At 57.9% G+C, this 22669-nt stretch overlaps 4 protein-coding genes across 8 annotated transcripts; 3 read left to right on the top strand and 1 right to left on the bottom strand.

Moving 5' to 3' along the window:
• Positions 1–167: 167 nt before the first annotated feature.
• LOC104139185 (probable histone H2B 3) lies at positions 168–575 on the top strand. Its single transcript, XM_009667226.2, has one exon. It carries the CDS (start codon positions 168–170, stop codon positions 573–575), a length of 408 nt encoding a protein of 135 aa, XP_009665521.1.
• A 2486-nt stretch (positions 576–3061) lies between these two features.
• On the bottom strand, positions 3062–7034 carry LOC104139162 (zinc finger protein ZFP2). 2 transcript variants are annotated; one of them, XM_068923932.1, is made up of 4 exons: positions 6785–7034; positions 5781–5851; positions 5563–5668; positions 3062–4848 (listed from the first exon to the last, which is right to left on the bottom strand). In XM_068923932.1, exons 1-4 carry the CDS (start codon positions 6801–6803, stop codon positions 3443–3445), a joined length of 1602 nt encoding a protein of 533 aa, XP_068780033.1. In that variant the 5' UTR covers positions 6804–7034; the 3' UTR covers positions 3062–3442. The 2 variants fall into 2 exon arrangements, with proteins under 2 accessions (XP_068780033.1, XP_068780032.1); XM_068923931.1 differs by lacking the exon at positions 6785–7034 and adding an exon at positions 6290–6576.
• On the top strand, positions 6314–11049 carry LOC138063845 (zinc finger protein CKR1-like). 4 transcript variants are annotated; one of them, XM_068923973.1, is made up of 3 exons: positions 6314–7086; positions 7847–7928; positions 8628–10134. In XM_068923973.1, the coding sequence occupies exons 2-3, from the start codon at positions 7856–7858 to the stop codon at positions 9404–9406; spliced, it is 852 nt and encodes a 283-aa protein (XP_068780074.1). In that variant the 5' UTR covers positions 6314–7086; positions 7847–7855; the 3' UTR covers positions 9407–10134. The 4 variants fall into 4 exon arrangements, with proteins under 4 accessions (XP_068780074.1, XP_068780072.1, XP_068780073.1 ...); XM_068923971.1 differs by having other exon boundaries at positions 6495–7086; positions 7780–7928; positions 8628–10149; XM_068923972.1 differs by having other exon boundaries at positions 6569–7086; positions 7780–7928; positions 8631–10141.
• Positions 11050–13787: 2738 nt separating this feature from the next.
• LOC104139186 (E3 ubiquitin-protein ligase TRIM7) lies at positions 13788–22634 on the top strand. Its single transcript, XM_068923940.1, has 7 exons — positions 13788–14401; positions 18544–18630; positions 18761–18988; positions 19903–19925; positions 20378–20493; positions 20982–21014; positions 21992–22634. Exons 1-7 carry the CDS (start codon positions 13853–13855, stop codon positions 22516–22518), a joined length of 1563 nt encoding a protein of 520 aa, XP_068780041.1. The 5' UTR covers positions 13788–13852; the 3' UTR covers positions 22519–22634.
• The last annotated feature ends 35 nt before the right edge of the window (positions 22635–22669 follow it).

The raw sequence follows: 22669 nt of genomic DNA, 5'->3' as shown, positions 1-22669 counted from the left end.
GACTATAAGATTTATGCAAATTTTGCGTTGGCATCACAGGGGCATTGTTGCCATCAGCCAATCCCCGGCTGTGGGGATTCAGCCCTCATCTGAATACATCCCTCTATATAAGAGTCGTGGGGTGTCTCCGCAGGGAGGAGACCCCCCAGGTTGGAGGAGGAGATACCATGGCTGCAGGTGGCAAGAGGCCGGAAAAATCCCCGCGGAGGAAAAAACCAAAAGCCCAGAGGGCCAAGCCACCGGCGAAGCCCAGAAAGTCTCCGGCGGGCAGATGCAAACCGGCTCTGAAGAGGTTAAGCTGCGAGGTGAAGAAGAGGTCCTGCAGCAGGTACATCTCCCGGCTGATGAACCGGCTGCGGCCGGGCCACGTGCACATGTCGGCCAAGGCCAAGAGGTTGATGAACTCTTCCATGTGCATCCTCTGCAAGGGGGTGGTCACCGAGGCTGACCGCCGCCGGCGCCAGCGCCGCGGGTCCTTCATAGGTACCTCGGAAGTCCAGGCGGCTCTGGACAAGGTCATGAAAGGCAAAGCCGGTGTGTACGTGGCCTCCACCATCCCCAGCAGGTCGTCCTAGGCGCACCGAATACTGAGGGCCTCTCCCCTCGCCTCCCCTCGAATCTCTTTCCTCTCCTCCCTCGGCGCGCGCCTGGGATGAGAAGAAAGAAAAAGAGGGGAGGAGGAAAAGAATAAAATCTAGACTCAGAGACCTTATCACCTGCCTGATAGCACTACCGCTCCCATGTAGATGACCACCAAAACTGGCATCCTACCAGCACCCCACCTTCCACCAGCGCATGTCAAAGGTGGAGGTAACTTGGAGGGTAGCTCTTGGAGGGGAACATCTTCAACATCTTGCCCATGTGAGACAATACAAACCAGTGGTGATGCTGGCTGGAAGGAGACCACCAAAGTGGAGACCACTAAAGTGAAGGAGACTACCAAAGTACACCCTCAGCCACTAGTAGACCCTCCAGGCCGCTGGAAGGCAACATCTTGGCACCTGCAGGAAGAGACTTCTCCCCACCAGGAGAAAATTGGCCATGTCTTGGGCCGCACCAAACTTTCGGGGAGTTTGGAGACCCTCTGAGGGGGAATTCGCACGGCTGGAAAGAGGGCAGTTGCCTCTGAGACGTCCCTGAGGTTGCTGTTGTCTTGGCATGGTATTGAGTAGGAGAGATAAAAGGTGTTGCCTGCCACCGAGTCGTTCTCTTTTATTTTGGGGGCGCTGAAATCTGTGCTTTGGGGGTTTGAGTGGGACATTGTGGAGGCTCAGGGTTTTGGAGACAGCAGGGAGATGGGTACCACACCAAAGACCAGTGTTTTCTGGATCTCCCCACGTCCTCTGGGGCAAAACCCGACGACCCCAATGGGTCAGCCTGGGCTCAAATAGCATCCGTGTGTCTGAGTGTGTCCCGCATGCTGAATACACGATTTTGGTCCTTGGCCGAGCCTAATTCCGGCACTAGGGTCTGTGCAGTGATGGAGGACCCTCATCCCAGCTCTGGAGGGTCTCTGTGCCCTCAAGCAGTCTGCGTGACCTTTGGTTGATCTCAAGACCTCAGATTTCCATTTTTCATACTTCCCTTCCAGGAATTCACCCTGAAAAGGAGTTGTGGAAATATTCTGCGCCTACCCTTATTTTCCCTCCCAGGCCAAAAGAAAGGCATCGAAAGCAGATTGCAGCTACCTTCCAGTTTTATTGCAATGCCAAGAGGATCTAGCTTCTTTACCTTAGACTTTTTTCTTTAACTATAATTATTTCATGATTTCTGCCACTTTCTGTTGTTTTGCTGCCGTGGAAACATTCCAGATGTCTGGATTTGGGTTTTTCTTGTTCTTTTTTTTTTTTCCCTCTCTTTCCAGTGGTGGGAACACTGGATGTTCGGTGCTGACAAGCCTGGTGTTCTCTAGGGTGATGGTTCCCCGCCGCAGGCTGCTTTTGCAGTGGCATCGGTGTTGATCATGAAGAAAAAAAAAATCTCTCGCTGATTACGGTCTTTCATACGAAGGCATCTCTCTTTATGAAATCTAGAAATCAAGGGCTGCGTGGGTGTTTTTGAGGCCAAGGGAGGTCCTCTCAGACCTGAGTTTTTGCTCCTTTTCCTCCTCCCCTCCTTGGCCAGTTGTCACCTCCAGGATGGAGCTGGGAAGGGCTGGTGGAGAGGGGAAGGAGGCTCCTCACTGCGAGGCCTCGGCGACGGGGGCGGATGGCTGGCTCACCCGCTGCTCGGGCACGGCGCTTTGCAGAGCCGCCCGCACGTGCGAGGGGCCGATGACCGACCGGCGGCTCTGGCGCCGCTGCGCCTCCGCCTCGGCCGAGACCTGCTTGTAGATGTCGTTCACAAAGCTGATCATCAGGTCCTTGGCTTTGGTGGACAAGCACCGCTTGCTTGCTTTCGGCCCATTGGCGTTGCGCGATTTGGGAGAGCTCTTGCGGCTTCCTATCCTCACCATGTGCCTCAGCTTTTGTTGCCCTTGATGTCTCCTCCGCTTGGCCGGAAAAGATCTCCTGTGGCTTTTCAACCTTCTCTGACCCGGGGTCCTCCTTTTCCCTTTCTTGGTAGAAGCCATTTCTCTCGTCCAGGCTCAGCTCCGACCCTTTCGTGCCTACAAATGCCCCTGGCCCCTCCTTACCTTTTATACCCTTAAACATGCAAATGAGGGGCTCGCTCGGAGCCCTGCCATTGGCCAAAGGGAACAATGCCCCTGGCGCATCACAATGGCATGACGTCTGGGCGGACCCACTGCGTCATAGTTGGCCGTGTCATAGTCGACCCGGTTCATCACTGCAGCATTATCAAATCTAGTCACACTTGGCTCTGCTGCAGGATTTGGTCGTCTTCATCTTGTTTTTGAGAGTTTGAAAATTTTCAATTTTAAAGCATTTTGGTTGTAGTCATTTTTGAAGGTTTACCGGCCAAACATCGCATCAGGTGATGGATCCAAACCATGATGTCATCGTTGTTGCTTTGATATACCCCTAAGTTGGACAAAGCATTTAGAGCCCTGCATCCTAATTAGACTCACTATGCCGCAGTGATGTCAGCAGCACATTAAAGGTGGTTTAGGGACTTAAATAATTTTATTAGCATAGATTTTTTTTTCCCCCCAGAGGAGGAGCTACAAACACTCTCAACCAAAATTGTAGGTTTTCTACCTTATTTCTATTATCCTATAATGATCACCACCCCTACATCCCCAAGGCCTTAGAGCGAAGCCCTCTTGCATCTCTTTATTGTCTGACGATGAGATAATGGGGAGAAGTAAAGGGAAACCTGAACATCTCAATTGTATGGAGACATATCTGCCTTGCAGATGTTTAAAAGTAGCCAGAGTGGACCCAGCTCTCCAGCAGACTTGTTTGGGGCAAAGTGGAGACAGGCGGCAGGGGAACCTGCCTGCTCCCTTTGCTCCGTGGGGACAGGGCTGTGCCAGGGGCACTCACTCCCGGGGGCTGTCCGTGCGCGAGGGGTGTCGGATCGCGCCGTGGCCGTGATGGAGTCGCCGGTGCGTGATGACATTGGAGCTCTGGCTGAAGCTCTTCCCGCATTCGGGGCAGTGGTAGGGTTTCTCCCCGGTGTGCACCCGGCGGTGCTTGGTGAGGGAGGAGTTGACGTTGAAGCCCTTCCCGCAGTCCACGCAGACGTAGGGCCGCTCGCCGGTGTGGACCCGCTGGTGGGTGGTGAGGTGAGCCCTCTGGCTGTACTGCCGCCCGCACTCCCCACACCGGAAGGGCTTCTCACCGGTGTGGACGCGCCGGTGCCGCGCCAGGTTGGAGACCACCGCGAAGCTCTTGCCACACACCCCGCACAAGAAGGGGGTCTCGCCGGTGTGGCTGCGCTGGTGGGTGAGGAGGTAGGAGCTGGTGGTGAAGCCCTTGCCGCACTCGGAGCACTTGTAGCGCTTCTCGCGGCGCCCGGCGCCGCGGTGCCGGATGAGATGGGGACGGTCGCTGAAGCCCTTGCCGCAGTCGGCGCAGCTGTAGGGCCGCTCGCCGCTGTGCGTCCGCTGGTGGGCGATGAGCTTGGAGCTGATGGTGAAGCCCTTGCCACACTCGGAGCAGGTGTAGGGCCGCTCGCCGCTGTGTAGCCGCTGGTGGGTGATGAGGTTGGAGCTGCCACTGAACCGCTTCCCGCAGTCCGAGCACTCGTAGGGCTTCTCCCCGGTGTGGATGCGCCGGTGCTTGATGAGGTCGGAGCTGACGTTGAAGGTCTTTCCACACTCCCGGCACAGGTAAGGGCGTTCCCCCGTGTGCAGCCGGCGGTGGGTCACCAGGTGGGACCGCTGGCTGCAGCGCCGGCCGCAGTCGGGGCACTTGTAGGGCTTCTCTCCCGTGTGGCTCCGCTGGTGACGCACCAGGTTGGACACCACATTGAAGCTCTTGCCACAGTCAGGGCACTGGTAGGGCTTCTCGCCTGTGTGGATGCGCCGGTGGGTCACCAATGCCGAGCTGTGGCCGAAACCTTTCCCACAGTCTGGACATTTGTACGGTTTGTCCCCACCATGGCTCCGCTGGTGACGGAGCAAGTTGGAGAAGACCCCAAAGCTTTTCCCGCAGTCAGAGCAGGGGTGGGAATGCTGGGCCCCCCGTCTCCGGGCAAGGAAGCTTTTCTCACTGGATGGGATGAGTCTCTCCCTGGGGTGAAGGCTACATGGGAACAGCAATTCCCTGCACTTCCCTGGAGTTTCCCTCCCAGGACAAGCCTGGATCTCCTCTTGGTCTTTCTCTCGGGAGCTCTGATAGACATTTACTGGCTCATGGCGCTGAGAGACATCCTTTCTGCGTGTCCCATCGTCCGAGGCTGCGTGCACAGTGCTGTCCCCAGTCTCTCTCGCTGTCCCATCAGCTACAGAGGAAAGAAGGATGGAAATAATGGAGACAGGAGTCATGCCCTGTGCTGGGGAGGAAAAGGGAACCCACCAGTGAAGCAGGACAGCAATGTCTCCCAAGGGACTGGGTGCCCTTTGGGGAACTCCCTCCTAGGTCAGAAGAGACAGAGTTGAGGGTGGGTGACTCAAGGTCTGGGTAGGAGTCCCAGGTGTTTCCTTTTTTCCTAGATGCTTTCTGGGCTATTTAAGGCAGTTCCTCACCCAAGCTACTAGAGGAGTGTTTTGTGCATGAGTTTTGGGGCTATGGAGCCCATGTCTCTTCTAGCTCCAGCCTGGAGGTGATCCTGCCGGGTTGAGGATGGGGAGAGCCTGTTCCTGAGACAGAGCAGAGGTCAGGTTGCCTTTCGAGAGCTGCCACAAGAAGATTTGGGGGTTCTGCTGGATAAAGGGTCTGGACATAGCTGAGAAGGGTATGTCTCCTTACTCTCTTGCGCAGCATCTCCTTCCACTGCTGTTGGATGGAATATGGGGCCAAAGGGACCATCCACCTGACATGGTGGAGCACGTCCTCCTCTGAAAGAAGGAGGGTCCCTGATAGGGGTGCATAGGAGGAAGCCCAATTGCCAGAGGCGACAGGGAGAACCTCTTTCACCTCCAAAGTCTGGAGGAGAAACCCTCATGCCCACCTGCTGCCAAGGCAGTCCCATGGAGGAAGGAAAGTGCATCCTCACCTAGAGAGAGGTTGTCTCTGGTGTTCTCTTGCATGGCTTCCTGGTACAAAGCCCGTTGGCTGGGATTGGTGAAATACCGAGCCACCTCCTTGAAAGTCACCGGATGCTGAAACAACAAGGATTTCCCGGCTCAGCGCTTGCTGCCGCACGTCAGCAGCAGAGGAGCTGTGGCTAATCTTGGCAGAGCTGAAGGAGCCCCATCGATCCCTGTCCCTCACCTGCGGCACCCCTGCCGTGGCCATTCCCCTCTGCGTCCCTCTACGCAGCAACGGGAACGCTGTGCTGGAGCCTGTTGGAGGAGAAAGAGGTGGGTTCCCAAGGGCTCTTCCCAGGGCAAGAGCTGGGATAAGCTCTGTCCTGCGACTAGCCCTGGACAACCCCAGGCAATGGGCATCAGTGGAGAGGAAGGAGCCGTCTGCTTCATTCTCGTGATGTTTTTTCCCCCTTGGGCCACCAGAGAGGGCTCAGACAGCCCTGCCCCATCTGGGCTTTGCCTTGTGGGACCTCCTCCACCTTCTTGGGAGGGGATTTGCTGAGCAGATCACCAGGGAAGAGCTAGTCCTCCCCATTCCCATGGGCCACATCCCTCCGTGCGTGGAAACGGGGCAGAGATTGGTGTCCTTGCTCCCTGCTCCATGCCTCGGTCCCAGCCTGAGGACCGAAACTGGACCGGGAGGCCCAGGGACCTGCTCCTCTGGGCCTCTCCCTCCCTCTTGGTGCCCATCACCTGGAGTCTGGCTCCCGTTTTGGCGCAGGCAGAGCCGGAGACGTGTCGCAGCAGCTCCCGGATGGGGCTTGGACACAGGGCTCCCGGGACCCGCTGCGAGTCTCTCCTCGGAGCACATGCGGGATCGCTCCGGAGTCTTTCTTCCCCCTGCTTCCCCTCCGCCTTCAGCATCCAGCTGATCCAGCCCCTTCCTGTGTCCTCCCATACCCAGCCGAACTGCAACATTCCCGGAGCTGCCCGGCTCGCTCGGATCCTGCCGACGCCGGCAGCTCGGATCCCAGCGACGCGGATCCGCCTCCGGCTGGCCGAGGAGCGATGGAGGAAGGAGAGGAGCAGAGAGGCCGGAGAAGTCGGCTTGGCTCCCTCCTTCGGCAGGGTTTGGGGATAGTTTCCCAGCTTTTTGGGCTCTTTCCGAAGCAAATCAAACCAGAATTGCCACTCCGACCTTTCCCAGCCAGGGAGGGATTAAACGGGCACCGAAAGAGCTGCACCCACCGCGGAGAAAATCATCCATGCAGCGTCCAGTCTTTGGGGTTTTCTCCGAAGCAGAAATCCAGGCTCCTGCTTCGTTCTTCTTCTGCGTGGCTTTATCTCACTGTTTGCAGAGTCGGGTTTTCCTCGGCTTTCATGTGACATCCTCCCCCTTCTCTTGTGCCCCCCTCTCCCCCCCGCAACAATAAAGAAAAAGAAGTTTGGAAGCCAAATTCCCCTCCTTCCCACCCGCGAGCGCGTGACTCCGGAGCCTGGATTTTGGGGCGGAAACCACCGGTTATGTCCAGGCATAGGATGAAAACACGGTAAGGAAGGGCCGAAACTGTTGCAGCAGGGATGTCCGTGGGCACAGCGGCTGCTGGGGAACCCAGAGCTGCTTTTCCCCCCATCCCTGTGGTCCGGGAATTCATCCCGGAGGAGTTGCCTACGTCATGCAGCAACGTGCATCCTTCGGAGCCCGTTTTCCAGCACCTCCTTTGGCTCACGGATGGGAAATGCCCCTTTTCGCTTTGGGCCCCTCATTTTTTCTAGAGCAAATCCCCTCCCTGCCTTAGGGTTGCTTTTCTAAGTGGAAAAAAAACCCCAATCTGTTGCTTGGAGGGTGCCCGGACTTTGCCTGGGCACCTAACCCGGCTTCACCCTCTCCCGCGTCTCCTGTGTGCTCCCCCCGGGATGGTCCGGATAGTGGGGGGGAAAATGGGATTGCTTTGCCTCTAGAGGGCCCTGGGTAAATGCTGCTGCGGAGGAGCCCGTTCTTCGTCTCTCCTCTTTCCCGGATACGGGATTTGGGTTTCCGGAGCAAAGCCATGCCCGGCATCGCCTCCGTTGCGCCCTGCCGCCGGGGAGGCTCGGCAGCCCGCGGGCTGCGGGAAGGGGTCCCAGGCCTGGGAAAGCAGTTGCGGGAGGGGGATTTCTCCCGGGAAAGCGGTCCTGCACGGTGCGAAGCAGCGCCTGGGGGGGTTTTCCCCACTAATTGCAGGGATTTCGCTTCCCTGCAGAGGGTTTTGAGGAGCTCGGAAGGAGAAATCCTGATTTTTTTTTCCCCCCCGCTCCCTTGCCATGGAGCCGTGGGTGATGCTGGAGTCGCGGCAGAAGGCCCTGTACCGGGACGTGATGCAAGAGAGCTACGAAACGCTGATGTCCCTTGGTAAAAAAAAAAAAAAAAAAAAAAAAAAATATATATATATATATATATATATACATACAGAAATATATATCTTCTTTCCTTCTTGAGCTTGCCTCCATTCTTGCCTTGCTTCCCTGCTCTAAAGGGCTAGAGAGCAGGATGGGTGATGGGAAGGGGTGAGGAGGGGCACAGGGGTCTCGGGTGGGTTTTTGAGGAGTAGTTCCCGAATATCCCTTTCTTTCTTTTTCAAAATCAAGGTGTCGAGGTGTGTGGGGGGGAATCCCATAGGGAGGCGTTATTGCGTTTTGGGCAAACGCCGGAGGCTGCAAAGCTCAAACCGGGGCCGGGAGCCGCTTTTCGAGTGTATTTTTGGCAAAACGCGCCAAGGGGAGGGGGCTGTTTTTGGAGCGTTTTGGGGAGGTGGGTTTTAAGCAACGGGACTTTGCGCTGCAGGGCAATTTAGAGGGCAAATGCTAGTGGGGGGGGGGATCCTGGATTTCATCGCAGCCTGGCCAACGCCTGGGAGCGGCCACGTCCGTTCCCAGTTCAAAGTGGGATGGGGCCTCCCTTGCATCATTGCTGCTTCCCCCCTCCCGCCGGGAAACAGGTTTCCCATGGGAATCCCGTTCCCGCTGCGTCACCTTAAATGCCAACCCTTGCGGGAACGACCCTGCCTGTGGCTGCAATTCCTCCTTTTTTTTTGCCTTCCTTTCACCCCAGCAGTGCATGGGCTGGCACGCGGAAAAGAGGAGGAGGAGGAGGAGGAAGCAGCAGGCACCGAAGAGAGCGGCGAGGAGCTCCAACCCTCTGCATCCGAGAGCCCGGAGAAGGAAAAGAGCCTGGTGGGATCGAATAGGTGGAAAGCAAAGGGACCGGACGAAGCCGCGCCGCCGAAGACGCCCGAACCGGCCGCGTCCCGCTGCGGGGACTGCGCCAATCTGCAAAGAGGGGCGAAAAGGGAGCGAAGGGAAGGGCGAGGGCGGGAACGGCCCTTCGGCTGCGCCGACTGCGGGAAACGCTTCCCTTGGGCGTCCCACCTGGAGCGGCACCGGCGGGTGCACACGGGCGAGCGGCCCTTCGGCTGCCCCGAGTGCGGCGAGAGCTACAGCCAGGGCTCGCACCTGGCCAAGCACCGCCGGAGCCACGGCGAGGCGAGAAACCCCCGGCGGGGCGGCGAGCGCGGGAAAGTTTCCCGCGGCGGCCCGGCAGCCCGGCGGGAACGGGCGCACGGCTGCGGCGACTGCGGGAAACGTTTCCCTTGGGCGTCCCACCTGGAGCGGCACCGGCGGGTGCACACGGGCGAGAAGCCCTACGAGTGCCCCGAGTGCGGCGAAGCCTTCAGCCAAGGCTCGCACCTGGCTAAGCACCGCCGGGGCCACGGCGCCGGGCCGGCCGGCGGCATCGTCTCGGCCCCGGGGACCGTCGGAGCCCCCGCTCCGTCCCGCCCCGCTGAGCGGTTGCCGAAACGCCCCGGGCATCACGGCGGCGACGAGCCCTGAAAAGCCGGCGAGGCCGGACGGGATGCTAGCAGCCCGCTGCAGGCGGGGAGAGGGCTGCGGGAGAGCGGTGCCGGCGGAAAATTCAAGGAGAGGGAGTTGGAAATGCCAAAAAAAAAGAATCAAATGACGTCGCCAGGTCGATACGGAGCCGGCTGGGTGGATTTATCCTCCTAGATGGCTGGCAGCGGGCGAGCGGACACCCCGGAAAGGGCCGTCTCGGGGACGGAGGGAGCCTTTTCCCGCGGGAAATGGCGCGCGGCGCCGGTTCCCGCGTCCGAGATCACTGATTTTCTAGCCCTGCTGGTTTTCAGGACCAGCGGTGGCATGTGGGAGGTCCGGAAATAAAACCAGTCTGACCCAAAACAAAACCGGGGGGATTACGGACACTGGCACGGCCAGAAAGACAACGGGAAAGTGTTTTGGGGGGATTTGGGGTTTTTTTCCCCCCTGCTCGGAGCTGGCCCTGCATGTGTGCGATCCCCCCCGGTGCCAGGAAAAGGGGGGAAAGGACGGGAGAAGCGAGGAGGGGAAGGATGGAGAGAAAAAGAGAAAGGGATGGTAAAGTGAAAGGGATGAGGAAAAGGACAGGGAAAAGGATGGGAAAGGGAAAAGGATGGGGAAAAGGATGGAAAAGGGAAAAGGATGGGGAAAGGGATGGAAAGGGGAAAGGGATGGGGAAAAGGACAGGGAAAAGGATGGGGAAAGGGAAAAGGATGGGGAAAAGGATGGGAAAGGGAAAAGGACGGGGAAAAGGATGGGGAAAAGGACGGAAAAGGGAAAAGGACGGGGAAAGGGATGGGGAAAGGGAAAAGGATGGGGAAAAGGATGGAAAAGGGAAAAGGACGGGGAAAAGGATGGAAAAGGGAAAGGGATGGGGAAAAGGACAGGGAAAAGGATGGGAAAGGGAAAAGGACGGGGAAAAGGATGGAAAAGGAAAAGGATGGGGAAAGGGAAAAGGATGGAAAAGGAAAAGGATGGGGAAAAGGATGGAAAAGGGAAAAGGACGGGGAAAGGGATGGAAAAGGGAAAAGGATGGGGAAAAGGATGGGGAAAAGGACAGGAAAAAGGATGGAAAGGGGAAAAGGACGGGAAAAGGGAAAAGGATGAGGAATGGAAAAAAGGAAAAATTGGGGGGGGGGCTGGAAAAGGAGCCGTTTTCCGCTCGCTGCCTCCCCCGTTACCTGCGGGCTCCGGCTCAGCACTCGGCGTCGGAAAACCCGGAGATGCTCCAATCTCAGCCCTTCACTCCCCCTCACTCCCCCCCAAACCCCTTCCCGAAAAAGCCCTTCTTTTCCCCCAAAACTCCCAGCCCAGGTACGGGGAAGCCCTGCCCCTCCGAAACGCTGAGTTAAAAAGAGGGGAGAAAAAGGAAAAAAAAAAAGGAGGAGGGAGAAAAAGGAAAAAAAAGGGAGGAAGGAAGGAATAATAAAAAAGAGAGAGAGATTGGGAAAAAACTCTGAATTATTAGCAGGGCCCTCTGGCGGCAACAGCTTCGCTGGCCGCGAGCCAAAATTAAATTAAAAAGTCTTCCAGATGTGAAATTTTGGGGGTAAAAATCACCCCAGAGGGTTTTTTTTGCAAAGCGGCCAAATAGGACCAAATTGGGCTGAATTATGAGGAATCCTGGCCAGACCCAGGGAGGATTTGAGGGTTTTTTTTCCCCGCAAATGTGGAGATGGTGGATGGCAGGAGAGGAGCGAGGCGAATTTTGGGGGGGAGGGTGGTGAAGTGTGGCAGCAGCTCAAAAAAGGGGTGAAAAATGTGATTTTTTTTTTAGAAGGTTGTGGTTTTTTGGTTTTGGGTGTTTTTTTTTTAGCGGAGGAAAGGAGCGGGCACCCACTTCCCCGTGCCCCCCTCCCCACGGATGGAAAAAGCCACCGGATAAATTCATGGGAAATAAATCCCTAAGTGACCCCCCCCCAAAAAAATCCCGAAATCGGGGGACGGGATGCCCCGGGGGGACGTTGAAGCCGCGATATTGTCCCATAGGCATCGGGCAGGGACCGGCCTGCACAGCCGTCCTGATTTTTAGGTTATTCTATTTTATTATTTAAGGAGATTTGTTAAAGATTTGGAGGATGCGCCCCAGGACGAGGGGAAGGCTTCTCCCCTCCATCGCCCCCCACTTTTGCCCCGCCTGAGGGCGGCGCCGCCATTTTGGAAAAGGGCAGAGGGCCGCCATTTTGGAAAAGGGAGCAGGCCGCCATTTTGGAAAAGGGAGCAGGCCGCCATTTTGGAAGCGGGCGCCTCTCCTCTGAGGCGATTCCCCCCTCCCAGCCCCGGATTCAATTTTTCACCCTAATTTCTGCCTTCACTTCGCAAATATTTCCTCCTCGAGGCAAATTTCACCAGAAGCTGTGAGGAAATTTCGAGAAAAAAAGGGGGGGGGAAATTGTGGTGTTATGTCGTCCATCTGCCTCACGCTCGAGACGACGCAACCGGTAGGATTATAAATTTGGGGGAGGGATGCCGGCTAGGTGCAGGAGTGGGGTTTTTTTGTTTTGTTTTCTTTCTTGGTTTTATTCCTGGCCCTCCAAATTCAGGCCAGGTCACTCCAGCCACCCCAGGACACCCATCGCCACGAGGCGCAAAAGCCGTGGAAACCTCCTGCCAAGCGACCGCTAGCCCGCCCCCAAAATCACATCTTCTGTGAGGAAAAAAAACGTCCTGGGGGAGCACCTCTGACCTCTTCATCACGATATTTAACCCCGCGGGGCAGAAAACTGGCCACCGGCTGAGTGAGCCTGGGGCAAAAGGGGACCCTGGGCTGATAAAGCCCAAAACCGGCTAATTTTGAGGTCAAACCGGCTAATTTTGAGGCCAAACCCGCATTATGTCCCGAGGGTCTGCTAACAACCCCGGACAACTCCGAATCCTTTTATTAAAAAAGAATTGGGTTAAAAATGACCAAAAAGGACTCCAGAGCATGCAACGTAACCCCCACCCCAGCATATTAGCGCCATTAAGGATAAATTATGTTCACAAAGGCTCGGTTTAATATTAATTAAAACACTGTGGGGTTTTGGGGCTGATTTCGAGCATCCCAGCGTCGCACTCGGACGCGCCGGGGGCAGAGATGCTCCTTTGCGGCCCCCAAACCCGCCATCCCAAATCCTTGCTGGCATCTGGGGGCGGGGTGAGATTCACCAAATCCACCGCTCTTTCCCCCAAAACGTTCCCTTCCGTCCGGCCTCCCCCCTTTCCTGAGGGATTTTATTGGGTTTTGAAGCTTTTAAGCCTTCTCTCACGCCAGGAGGTCGCTCCCTGGCCAGCGAGGAGAGAAAAAGCCCGAAATTTGAACAAAGAGGAAGGAGGGGAAAAAGAAAACTGAACAGCGCTTGGAAGAAGGGGAGCGCGGCGCGGGCCAACGCAGCGCAGGTTGGTTGCGCGTTTACCGGCGCAGAATCACATCGAAACAGGGAATCGCCCCACGTGCGAATCACGGAATTTTCCGTTTTAACGGGAAAAACGCCGGCAGGCTCCAGCGGGAACTGGGAGAAAAAAAGGAGCCTTGACGGTTTGGCGCCGTTCTGCCGATGTTTTAATTATTTAGTAGTTATTTAATAGGGATGAGGTTGAACGGGTGCATGGTGTTGGGGGGGGGGGGAAGGGGGTCAAGGCAAGGGGGGGGACCCAGGTGTCCGGGTCTCCCCCCCACCAAAAAGGATCCAGGCGTCTTCTGAGGCCTTCCCCAACACACTAGAAAAGGGCCCAGGCGTCCGGGTCTCCCCCCCCCACACACACTACAGAGAAGGGCCCAGGTGTCCGGGTCCCCCCTCTCAACACACTACGGAGAAGGGCCCAGGCGTCCTGATCCCCCCCCAACACACCATAGAGAAGGGCCCAGGCGCCCGGGTCCCCCCTCCCTTAACACACCATAGAGAAGGGCCCAGGTGTCCAGGGTCCCCCCCCCTCAAAACACTACAGAGAAGGGCCCAGGTGTCCGGGGTCCCCCCCTCAACACATTACAGAGAAGGGCCCAGGCGTCCGGGGTCCCCCCCCCCTTCAAAACACTACAGAGAAGGGCCCAGGTGTCCGGGGCCCCCCCCCCCCAACACACTACAGAGCAGGGCCCAGGCGTCCGGCTGTCCCCACAGCAAGACCCCGTTTTACCCGCCCCCCCCCACCGTTCCCGCGCTCCTCCCCGCGCACGCGCCACCACCCCCGCGGGCCCCCTTCCCCCCGCGCTCCCCACAGCGCATGCGCGACGTCGCACCTCCCCCCCCATCCCGCGAGCGCGCACACACACCCGCCCCGTTCCCGCGCTCCTCCCCGCGCACGCGCAAGAGCCACCACCCCCGCGCGCCCCCTCCCCCCCGCGAGCCCCCTCCCTCCCCCCCCGCGCGCCCCACAGCGCATGCGCGGCGCCGCTCCTCCCCCTCCCGCCCTTGCGCAGAGGCACCGAGGCGGCGGCGGGGAGCGGAGCGGGAGGGCAGCGAGCGCGGCATGGAGGCGCCGCCAGCCCCGCCGTCGGTGCCGCCGGCGCCTTGCAGCGCGGCGCGGAGCCTGCAGGACGAGCTGACGTGCCCGGTGTGCCTGGAGTACTTCACGGACCCGGTGCTGGTGGCCGAGTGCGGCCACAACTTCTGCCGCGCCTGCGTGACGCAGTGCTGGGAGGACTCGGCGCGGCGCCTGTGCTGCCCGCAGTGCCGCGAGCCGGTGCCGCAGCGCCTCTTCCGCCCCAACCGCTCCCTCGGCAACATCGTCCACATCGTGAGGCAGCTGGGGCTGCCGCCGGGTCCCGCCGAGCCGCCGCCGGGGCCTCCGGCGCCGCCGCTGCCCGCCGGGCCGGGAGGAGGAGGAGGAGGTGGTGCGGCGGCGGGAGGAGCCGTCGGTGGCGGCGGGGGGGGTCCGCCGCGCTGCCCCCGCCACGGCGAGCCGCTGCGGCTCTTCTGCGTCCAGGACCGCCGCGCCGTCTGCGTCGTCTGCCACCTCTCCCGCGAGCACCGCGCCCACACCGTGCTGCCCGCCGAGGAGGCGGCCCACGCCGCCGAGGTCAGCGGGGGGGGGGGAAGGGGAGGGGAGAGGGACCCCCCCGGGATGTGGGGTGTGCTAGGGACCCCACTGGGGGGCGCGAGAGACCCCACTGGGGGACTTGGGGGGACAGAGGGACCCCCCCGGGATGTGGGGTGTGCTAGGGACCCCCCCGGGGGGGGAGAGGGACCCCCTGGGGGACTTGGGGGGACAGAGGGACCCCCACCGGGATGTGGGGTGTGCTAGGGACCCACCTGGGGGGCGCTAGGGACCCCCTGGGGGACTTGGGGGGACAGAGGGACCCCCACCGGGATGTGGGGTGTGTTAGGGACCCATCTGGGGGGTGTTAGGGACCCCCTGGGGGACTTGGGGGGACAGAGGGACCCCCCCCCGGGATGTGGGGTGTGTTAGGACCCACCTGGGGGGTGCTAGGGACCCCCTGGGGGACTTGGGGGGACAGAGGGACCTCCTCCCGGGATGTGGGGTGTGCTAGGGACCCCCCTGGGGAGCGTGGGGTGGCCAGAGGGACCCCTCGGGGTGCCCTAGGGGCCCCCTCCTGGGGTGTGGGGTGTGCTGGGGACCCTGCTGGGGCCGTGGGGGGCCAGAGGGACCCCCCCCGGGGGGTGCTAGGGATGCCCCCCGGGATGTGGGGTGTGCTTGGGACCCCCCCGGGGAGCGTGGGGGGGGCCAGAGGGACCCCTCGGGGTGCCCTAGGGGCCCCCTCCTGGGGTGCAGGGTGTGCTGGGGACCCCGCTGGGGCTGTGGGGGACCAGAGGGACCCCCCGGGGGGTGCTAGGGACCCCCCTGGGATGTGGGGTGTGCTTGGGACTCCCCCCGGGGAGGGGTGTGGGGGGGCCAGAGGGACCCCTCGGGGTGTCCTAGGGGCCCCCTCCTGGGGTGTGGGGTGTGCTGGGGACCCCGCTGGGGCTGTGGAGGACCAGAGGGACCCCCCTGGGATGTGGGGTGTGCTTGGGACCCCCCCGGGGAGGGGTGGGGGGGGGCCAGAGGGACCCCTCGGGGTGTGCTAGGGACCTCCCTTGGGGGATGTGGAGGGCCAGAGGGACCCCCCCCGGAGTGTGCTAGGACCGCTCCAGGGGCCTGGGGTGCCCTAAGGACCGTCCCCAGGGTGTGCTAGGGACCCCCCCCCCGGGGGGCATGGGGTGCCCTAGGGACTCCTCCGGGTGCTTCAGGGACCCCTGAGGGTCTAGGGGTGTGCTAAGGACCCCCCAGGGGTGTAAGGTGCACTAGAACCCCCCCGGGATGCCCTAGAGACCCCCATGGGGTCATGGGGTGCCATAGTGACCCTCCTGGGGTGCTTCAGGGACCCCTGAGGGTCTGGGGGGGCCATAGGGACCCCCCAGAGAGGCATTGGGTGCCCTAGGGACCCCCCTGGGGTGTGCTAGGCTCCCCCTGAGCACATGGGATGCCATAGAGGGCCCCCTGGGGGACCTGGGACCTCCCCGAGGTCCACTGAGGACCCCTGAGAGTGTGAGGGTGCCATAGGGATCCCTTCAGGGTGTGGGGTGCATTAGGGACCCCTGAGGGCATGGGGGTGCCATAGGGGCCACTCTAGGTGAACTGAAATCTCCCCCAACAGCACTGGGATTCCCCCCCCCCAGGGGGTTGGGGTGCAATAGGGTCCCCCCTGGAGAGGGGAAGCAATGGGGTGTAATAGGGAGGCCTCCCCAGGGTGCAAGGTGCAATAGAGACCCTTCTTTAAGATGTGGGGTGTAATAGGGACCCCCCCAGAGTGTATGGGACCCCCTCCAAGGTGGGTGCCCCTGCGCCCAGTGAGGCAGTGCTGGGTGCTGCCCCGTGCAGTGGGGTGCAGCAGAAATGGGGCATACCCCCAAATTCTCACCCCCTCTGAAAAAAACCCGAGGTTGCCCCATGTGACAGGGCAGGGTGGGGGCACCCCTGGGTGCCCCGTGGGGTTGGGGGCTGCAAAGTGGGGCCACCCAGGTCCCTCTCCCCAGGGTGAGGGTCCTCCCCCCTGCACAGCAAGCACGGCCGTGCCACCCCCCCTCCCCTCCGTGCAATCCTCTGGGATTTGGAAATTCCCGGATGAAACTCAGGGGAGGGGGGATGCAAAAGGGAACCTGGTTGGACCGGGCGCATCCTGGGAGGGTTGGGGGACGCGTGCGGATTAAAAGCGGGCTGGGAATGGCCTAGAGCTGCCTTTGTGCGGGGGAGAGCATGCAAAATAACACCAGGAACCCCAAAACCGCAACGTTTCCATGCAGAAATGATCCAGGACTAACCCGGAGTTCGGCTCCTGGCGGGGACGGGGTTATTTCTTTTAGCATAGCGCCCGGTTGGAGCCTAAAGCGGAGCAAGAATCCCTCGGCACTGTTTCTTTAGCTCCCCCCCCCCCCCCCACACACACACACAAAAAATGATGCAGGGCGAAGTGACGCAGGTCGCACTCGGCCTCCCGGAGGTTTGTGCTCCTTGCAAAATCCCACAGGGCTTTGGTGCGCTCTGCATCGCTGTGGATTTTTTTTTCCCACCCTATCGTGCAAAAAAAAAAACGGTGGATTGAGGCGCGTGCAAGCGCCCGGAGAGGCCAGGCCTTGTGGGTTTTTTTTTTCCCAGCAGGGTGGAGGCGGCAGAGAAAAACCAGCGAGGCAGGCAAGATGCCGGATGTTTGCTGCGCAGCCGAGGCAGGGGGAGGAGGGAGGGTGGCACCATTGCAACCACATATATATGCGTTTATAGAGTAGGGAATTAGATACTGGAGCCGCTTAGATACAAATTGGGCCAGTTCTCAGCTTTCTGGTAAGATCAGTGTCCGTTAGGAGCTCGCTCCGTGCTGTAATAATCAGCTTTTGCTCATAAGCACAGTCTCCACGTATTAATTTTTGCCCATTATCGGCACTGCTGCGGGATCAAAGCAGGAGAAAGCTGAACGCTTCAATACTGAATTTTTTTTTACTGAATTAGCTGCGGGCGCGCGATGCTGTGTAGCCGACTCCTGTGGTCCTCATCAGAGGAGAGCAATCAGAGGGAAACGAAAGCTGAATTTGGTGTCTTCTCCCTGCTTCCTGGCCAAATTTGGGATCTTGGCCTTTTTTAGGATGGCCAAGTCCTTAGGCGGTGGCCACACTTGAATACTTCTCAGACTGTTGCTTCTTTGGGTTTTTCCTTGCTAGTCTACTGCTTTTACACTTTTTCAATGCTTTTTTCTTTTTTCTTTTTTTTTCCAACGACTGATCGTGGCCCATCAGTGAGTCATCAGCTGCCCCGAGGCCTCTGCTTGCACACCATGCCCCTATTTTCAAGGCTGTTGGTGCTATCCCGCACTTAAATTCTGCCTTATCGCCTGCTAGCCAGCCCCATTTCGCACAGCCGGTTCTTGCAGCGCAGCATAAAGCTAATATTAAAGTCCTTGGGGCTTTGTAGTTTATCTTCCCTAAAAGGTCTGTTGGAGCTCATGCCGAAAAGCCCTGCTGCTTTTTGTTTCGTGTTGCTAGGAGCCTCTCTGCTCTACCTTCACTGGAGGTCAAATGACTTAAGTGAGGACAGGCCCTGTGGCTTTTGATAAAGCCAGGAGTGAATTAATGCGGAGCTCGCTGCCTCTGGAGCAGCCCGGAGACGACTGGTGTCCCCCCCTCGGAGGGGTTTGGCCGGACAAAGGGGCGTCTCTGCGGCGAGTCCGGCAGATCCTTGCTTGCGGCCGGGCTCGAATGTGAAAGCCGATCTGTTTCCAAGAGGAGCTGGGAGGAGAGGCAGGGCGGAAGGGGTTTTGCTGGGGTGGGACGTGGTGGTTGGCGTTTGCAGCTGTGCTGTTACGGGGAGCTAAAAACTTGCTTTTTTTTTTTTTTCAGTTGATAGAAGTTTTTTTTCTTATTTTTTCCTACTACCTTTTTCCCTCCTCCTCCTGAGCCTGGCTCCAAAGTGCTCAGGCTACTTGGAGGGCAGGTTTTGGACCTGTCTTTCTTGCTTTGCCCAAAACAAAAGATGGAGGTTAACAGGGACATGGTGCTGTGATAGGCCTCACCCCAGTTTAGGTTAATTGTATTTTTTGGCTGCGGAAAAAAGAGGTTTGATGAAATTTGGCTGCTGTTGGCAGCAGCCCTGGAGGGAGTCTCCAGCCACCTGTTTCCTCTATGTTCCCAAATAGGAAGGATCCCCAATAGATCTCCCTTTTTGCTTCCTTCCAGGAGGTGCCACAGGAGCATTTGAGCTCCCTGAGGAAAGGGCGCGAAGAAGCCAAGGCTGAGAGGGAGAGGCAGAGCGAAGACCTGCTGGTGAGTGCCTTGGGGCAGGGGTTTCCCAGGACCCAGTCCTGCCCCAAAAACCCCCTGTGCCGTGAGCTGAAAGAACGGGCTGCAGGGATGCCAGCCTCACACGGGTGGGTTTGCCCTCTTGGTTTTGCAGAAGCAGACAGAAGTGGAGAGGCAGAAGATTGTGGCCGAGTGCAAGGAGCTCCGGGGCTTCCTGGAAGAGAAGGAGCAGCTCTTGCTGTCCCGCCTGGAGGAGCTCGACAGAGACATCATTAAGAGGAGAGATGAGAGCGTCTCCCAGCTCTCTGAGGAGATTTCCCAGCTTGATAAGCTGCTGAGTGAGAGGGGAGGAGAGAACGGCTCGGGAAACCAGTCTGGGCAGGTGAGACTCGGCCCAGGAGGTCCTGGGTCGCATCTTCCCACCCGTGGGGTCATGGTGTAGAAGGCTGTAAAATCCAGGAGAGCTTGGGGCTGGGATTCCAGCCATGCTCCGCTGGAGAGCAGCTCGGATCTGGGGAGTTGGGGCAGCCCCATTTTGGAGCTGGCCTATCTGTGCATCAGGGGTTTGACTTGTCACAGGATTTTGCTGCTCTGTTTGAGGTGGGAAACCCAAAATTCCCCACAGCTGTGGGGGCAAAGTGGCCTTTCCTAATAATGATGCTGTTGAAGCTCCTCCAAGAAACACCAACACCTCCAAACATTTCAGTTTACTTTTCACTTCTTCCTTACTATGAGCCTTGAATCCTCATGGCCTTTACTGCTTAATGGCAAACATGACTTTCCTTAATTTTTTTTTTTACTAAATTAAAAGATACATGTGGGTTTTTTTCTTCCCTATCCACACCAGAGAAAAAGCTAGGGGAAAAAAAATCTAATTCTGATATCTCCACGTGTCCAATTGCATTCTTCCCTGGAAAACACTTCAGGGAGTCCTTAAAGTCTTGAGCTGTGGAAGGCTTGAGCTTGATCCACTGCCCGTGTGGGGTGTGGAGACACAATTGCCATGTCCAAACTGCGTGGGGAAACTGAGGCACCCTCCAAGCAGCAGGGCTGGCCTTGGCAGACATCACTGTGCCTCTTCCCTGCAGCATCCTGCCCTGCTTTAACCCTGTTTGGTAGGATTGAGGGATTCAGACAGGACTCTTGTCTCCTCAATGCCCGTTTTTCATGGGGACTTGGTGGCACAAAGCTGCTGGAGAGCTGGTGCCCTAAGCAGAGGGGCCGGTTGGAGGGTGGATTTTGGAGGATGTGGGGAGTTGCACTGATTGTTTTTTGTTTTGTTTCCCCTCTTTCAAGGGTGCTGCCACTGCTGGAAGCAGGTGAGTGAGCCTGGGCTCTGCTGGGTTAACTGGGAGGCTCAGCCCCAGAGGTAGAGCTGCTGTTGCAAGGTCCCATCCAGCCTAGCTGCTTACCTTGGGGTTCCCACCCACACATACGTGTTAAATTAAAAGCAAAAACTAAGGCTGTTCGATAGGAGAGTGGAGCAGGTCTGTTACAGGAGGGTTTTTAGAGGAAACCACAGAATATTTTGCTTGGTCATGGACCTCAAACCCTCCTACCCACTCAAAGCAGGACCAATATCAAAAGTTGTGCAAGGCTGAATCAAGCCAAGGCTGGAAGATCTCCCTGGTTGGAGAGCCCCAAACTGGACCCAGAGGGGAATAATCTAACACCAAACCCCTTTGGTACCATGACAGGTTCCTTCCCTGCTTGTAGTTGGGAGGTTTTATTTTTCCTGTGGGGGCCCTAATGGCTACTTTCTCCTCCCCAGCTTTGAGAGCTGGATGTTTTGCAAGCCGGAGGCTGGCTTTACAGAGCTGGAGAAGAAACTCAAGAGCTTCTCCCAGAAGAGTGCTGTGCTGAAGGAGGTCTTGCTGGAGTTCAAGGGTGAGTGGGAACGCCAGCAGGAGAGGCAGGGGAAGACGTTCTCAATTTTTGTCTGGTGATTTTCATGGTGCTTGGTGGGGGGGGGGGGGGGGGATATCACAGCATCTCGGCTTCTGCCTCTGCTTCAGGGTCACAGCAGCTGCGATTTATGCATTTCCTGTAAGAAAACTAGTTTGAAGACGCATTTTCCTCTAAAATTGACCTGAATTCTAGCCCTTTTATTTTAACTAAAAGATGGCTTAATCTGGGCTGTGCAAGAAGAGAACTCTCTTATTTTTTTTTGAGGGTCTGTTCATAAAAACGGTGCTCTCTGCTTGAAAACTAGCATATCTCCCTTGGGTTTATGCCCTGGAAGTCCATGGCGTGGCTGTCATGTTCAAGCAGTGGCTTGCCCTAAGGCAGGGAGCAATGTTACGTGCTTGTGGGTATCGTCTGGGGATGTTTTCCGTGGATGAAAGGGTCTAAATTTATTTCTCTTCTTCCCTCAGAGAATCTCCGGTTTGAGCTGGAGAATGACACAGGTAAGCACTGCTTGTTTACGGAGTCTGACCTTCCTGGGGACTTGTCCTTCTCGCCTGTCTGGCTGGAGGGAGTTCAAAGCAAATCCCTTGTAGGGCAGCAGGTGTTTTTTGTGAGCCTTTCTCGAGGGAATTCAAACTCCCCTGAGAACAAGGGACGGGAGGGAAAATCCTAGAGGTAAGACCTTTGAGCTCACCTCAGAGGTCACGAGAAGAGCAAGTTGTTGCCAGTGCTGTCAAGGCGAGGGCAAAGAAGCAACCCTGCTGCCGGAGAGGCCACGGAAGGGACAATCTCGCATTTGTTAGTACTCCCAACTCTGCCGTTTCCTATCCAGAAGTTGATTTGCTCTATCAGGAGCAAGCAAACCTTTGGCACGGCTGGCGGGCGTGAAGTTAGCTCAGAAACGGACTTTGCAACCTTTGTTTGCTAATAGTAATTCAGGGATGTTGTTGCAATCCCTCAGCTCGGTTTCTCTGCTTGGGGGCATGGTTGATGGGGAAGGGACAGATGAGCCCCGTCTTATTCTCAGCAGTCTCTGGGACACTGGAAGATATTTCTATCTGAGAGCCCTAGTTCCTGACAATCCCCTGGAGGATAAGAACAGCCCTTTAAGCACGAGGATCTTGTTGGTTCCTGTCTGGCAGTCTGCAATGACCAAAAATGTTCCTTCTGCCCGTGGTCTCCAAAAAATTCCTGGTCTTAGGATGAGACCATGATAGCCAGCCTCAGACTGGTGGATTTCCAGTGGAAATCCAGCCAGCATGCCCATGTTTCTCTGCCTTAATTTTAAAAAGAAGCTGACCTTTGCTCCCGTGGGGCTCTTTGAACTTCACGTGCTTAGTGCTGGTGAAGCTGAACTCTGCCCTCGTCCGGTTTTGGGCAGAGAAGACAAATCCCCTTGGAGAGCAGCTCCGCAAGAGGGTGGGCAAAGGGTCCCTTGCGCGTGCCGACGTTCACGGCTCCGTCTCTCCCTGCCCAGGCGATCTCTCTCTGGACCCGGACACGGCCAACCCCTACCTGGTGCTGTCTGAGGACAAGAGGAGCGTGCGGCTCCGGAGCGCCCCCCAGGAGCTGCCGGCCAACCCCAAGCGCTTCGACTACTCCTTCTGCGTGCTGGCAGCTGAGGGTTTCATAGCTGGGAGGCATTACTGGGAGGTGGAGGTGGGGGACGGAGACAGCTGGGTGCTGGGGGCAGCCCGCGAGTCGGTGCGGAGGAAGGAGAAAATCGACTTTGCCCCGGAGGAGGGGATCTGGGCGGTGGGGCTAAACTGGAAGGGGAAGAACTGGGATCAGTACCAGGCTTTCACCTCCCCAGAGACGCCCCTGTCCCTGTGTGAGAGGCCCAGGAAGATTGGGGTGTACCTGGACTACGAAGGCGGGTGGGTGGCGTTCTACAACGCCGATAACATGGCTCCCATCTTCACCTTCACGGCCGCCTTCACCGAAAAGATCTTCCCTTTCTTCTGGCTCTTCTATGTGGGCTCCTCGCTCTCCCTTTGCAATTGACCCATCCGGTTTCTTTAACCCCCTCCCCAAGGTGACCTGCAAGTAGTGTCTGCTCCTGTCCCCTCTTCCCCTTGCTTTCAGACAAGGTCCTAAAAAAAAAAACCTCATCATCTTCATGTGTTTGGCGTTGGGGGTTTCTTTTTCTTGTTGC

This window comes from Struthio camelus, chromosome 36 (assembly GCF_040807025.1).
Source record: "Struthio camelus isolate bStrCam1 chromosome 36, bStrCam1.hap1, whole genome shotgun sequence".
NCBI lineage: Eukaryota > Metazoa > Chordata > Aves > Struthioniformes > Struthionidae > Struthio > Struthio camelus.
Note: the sequence above shows the minus strand (reverse complement) of the source record. Positions and strands in the feature narration are given on the sequence as shown.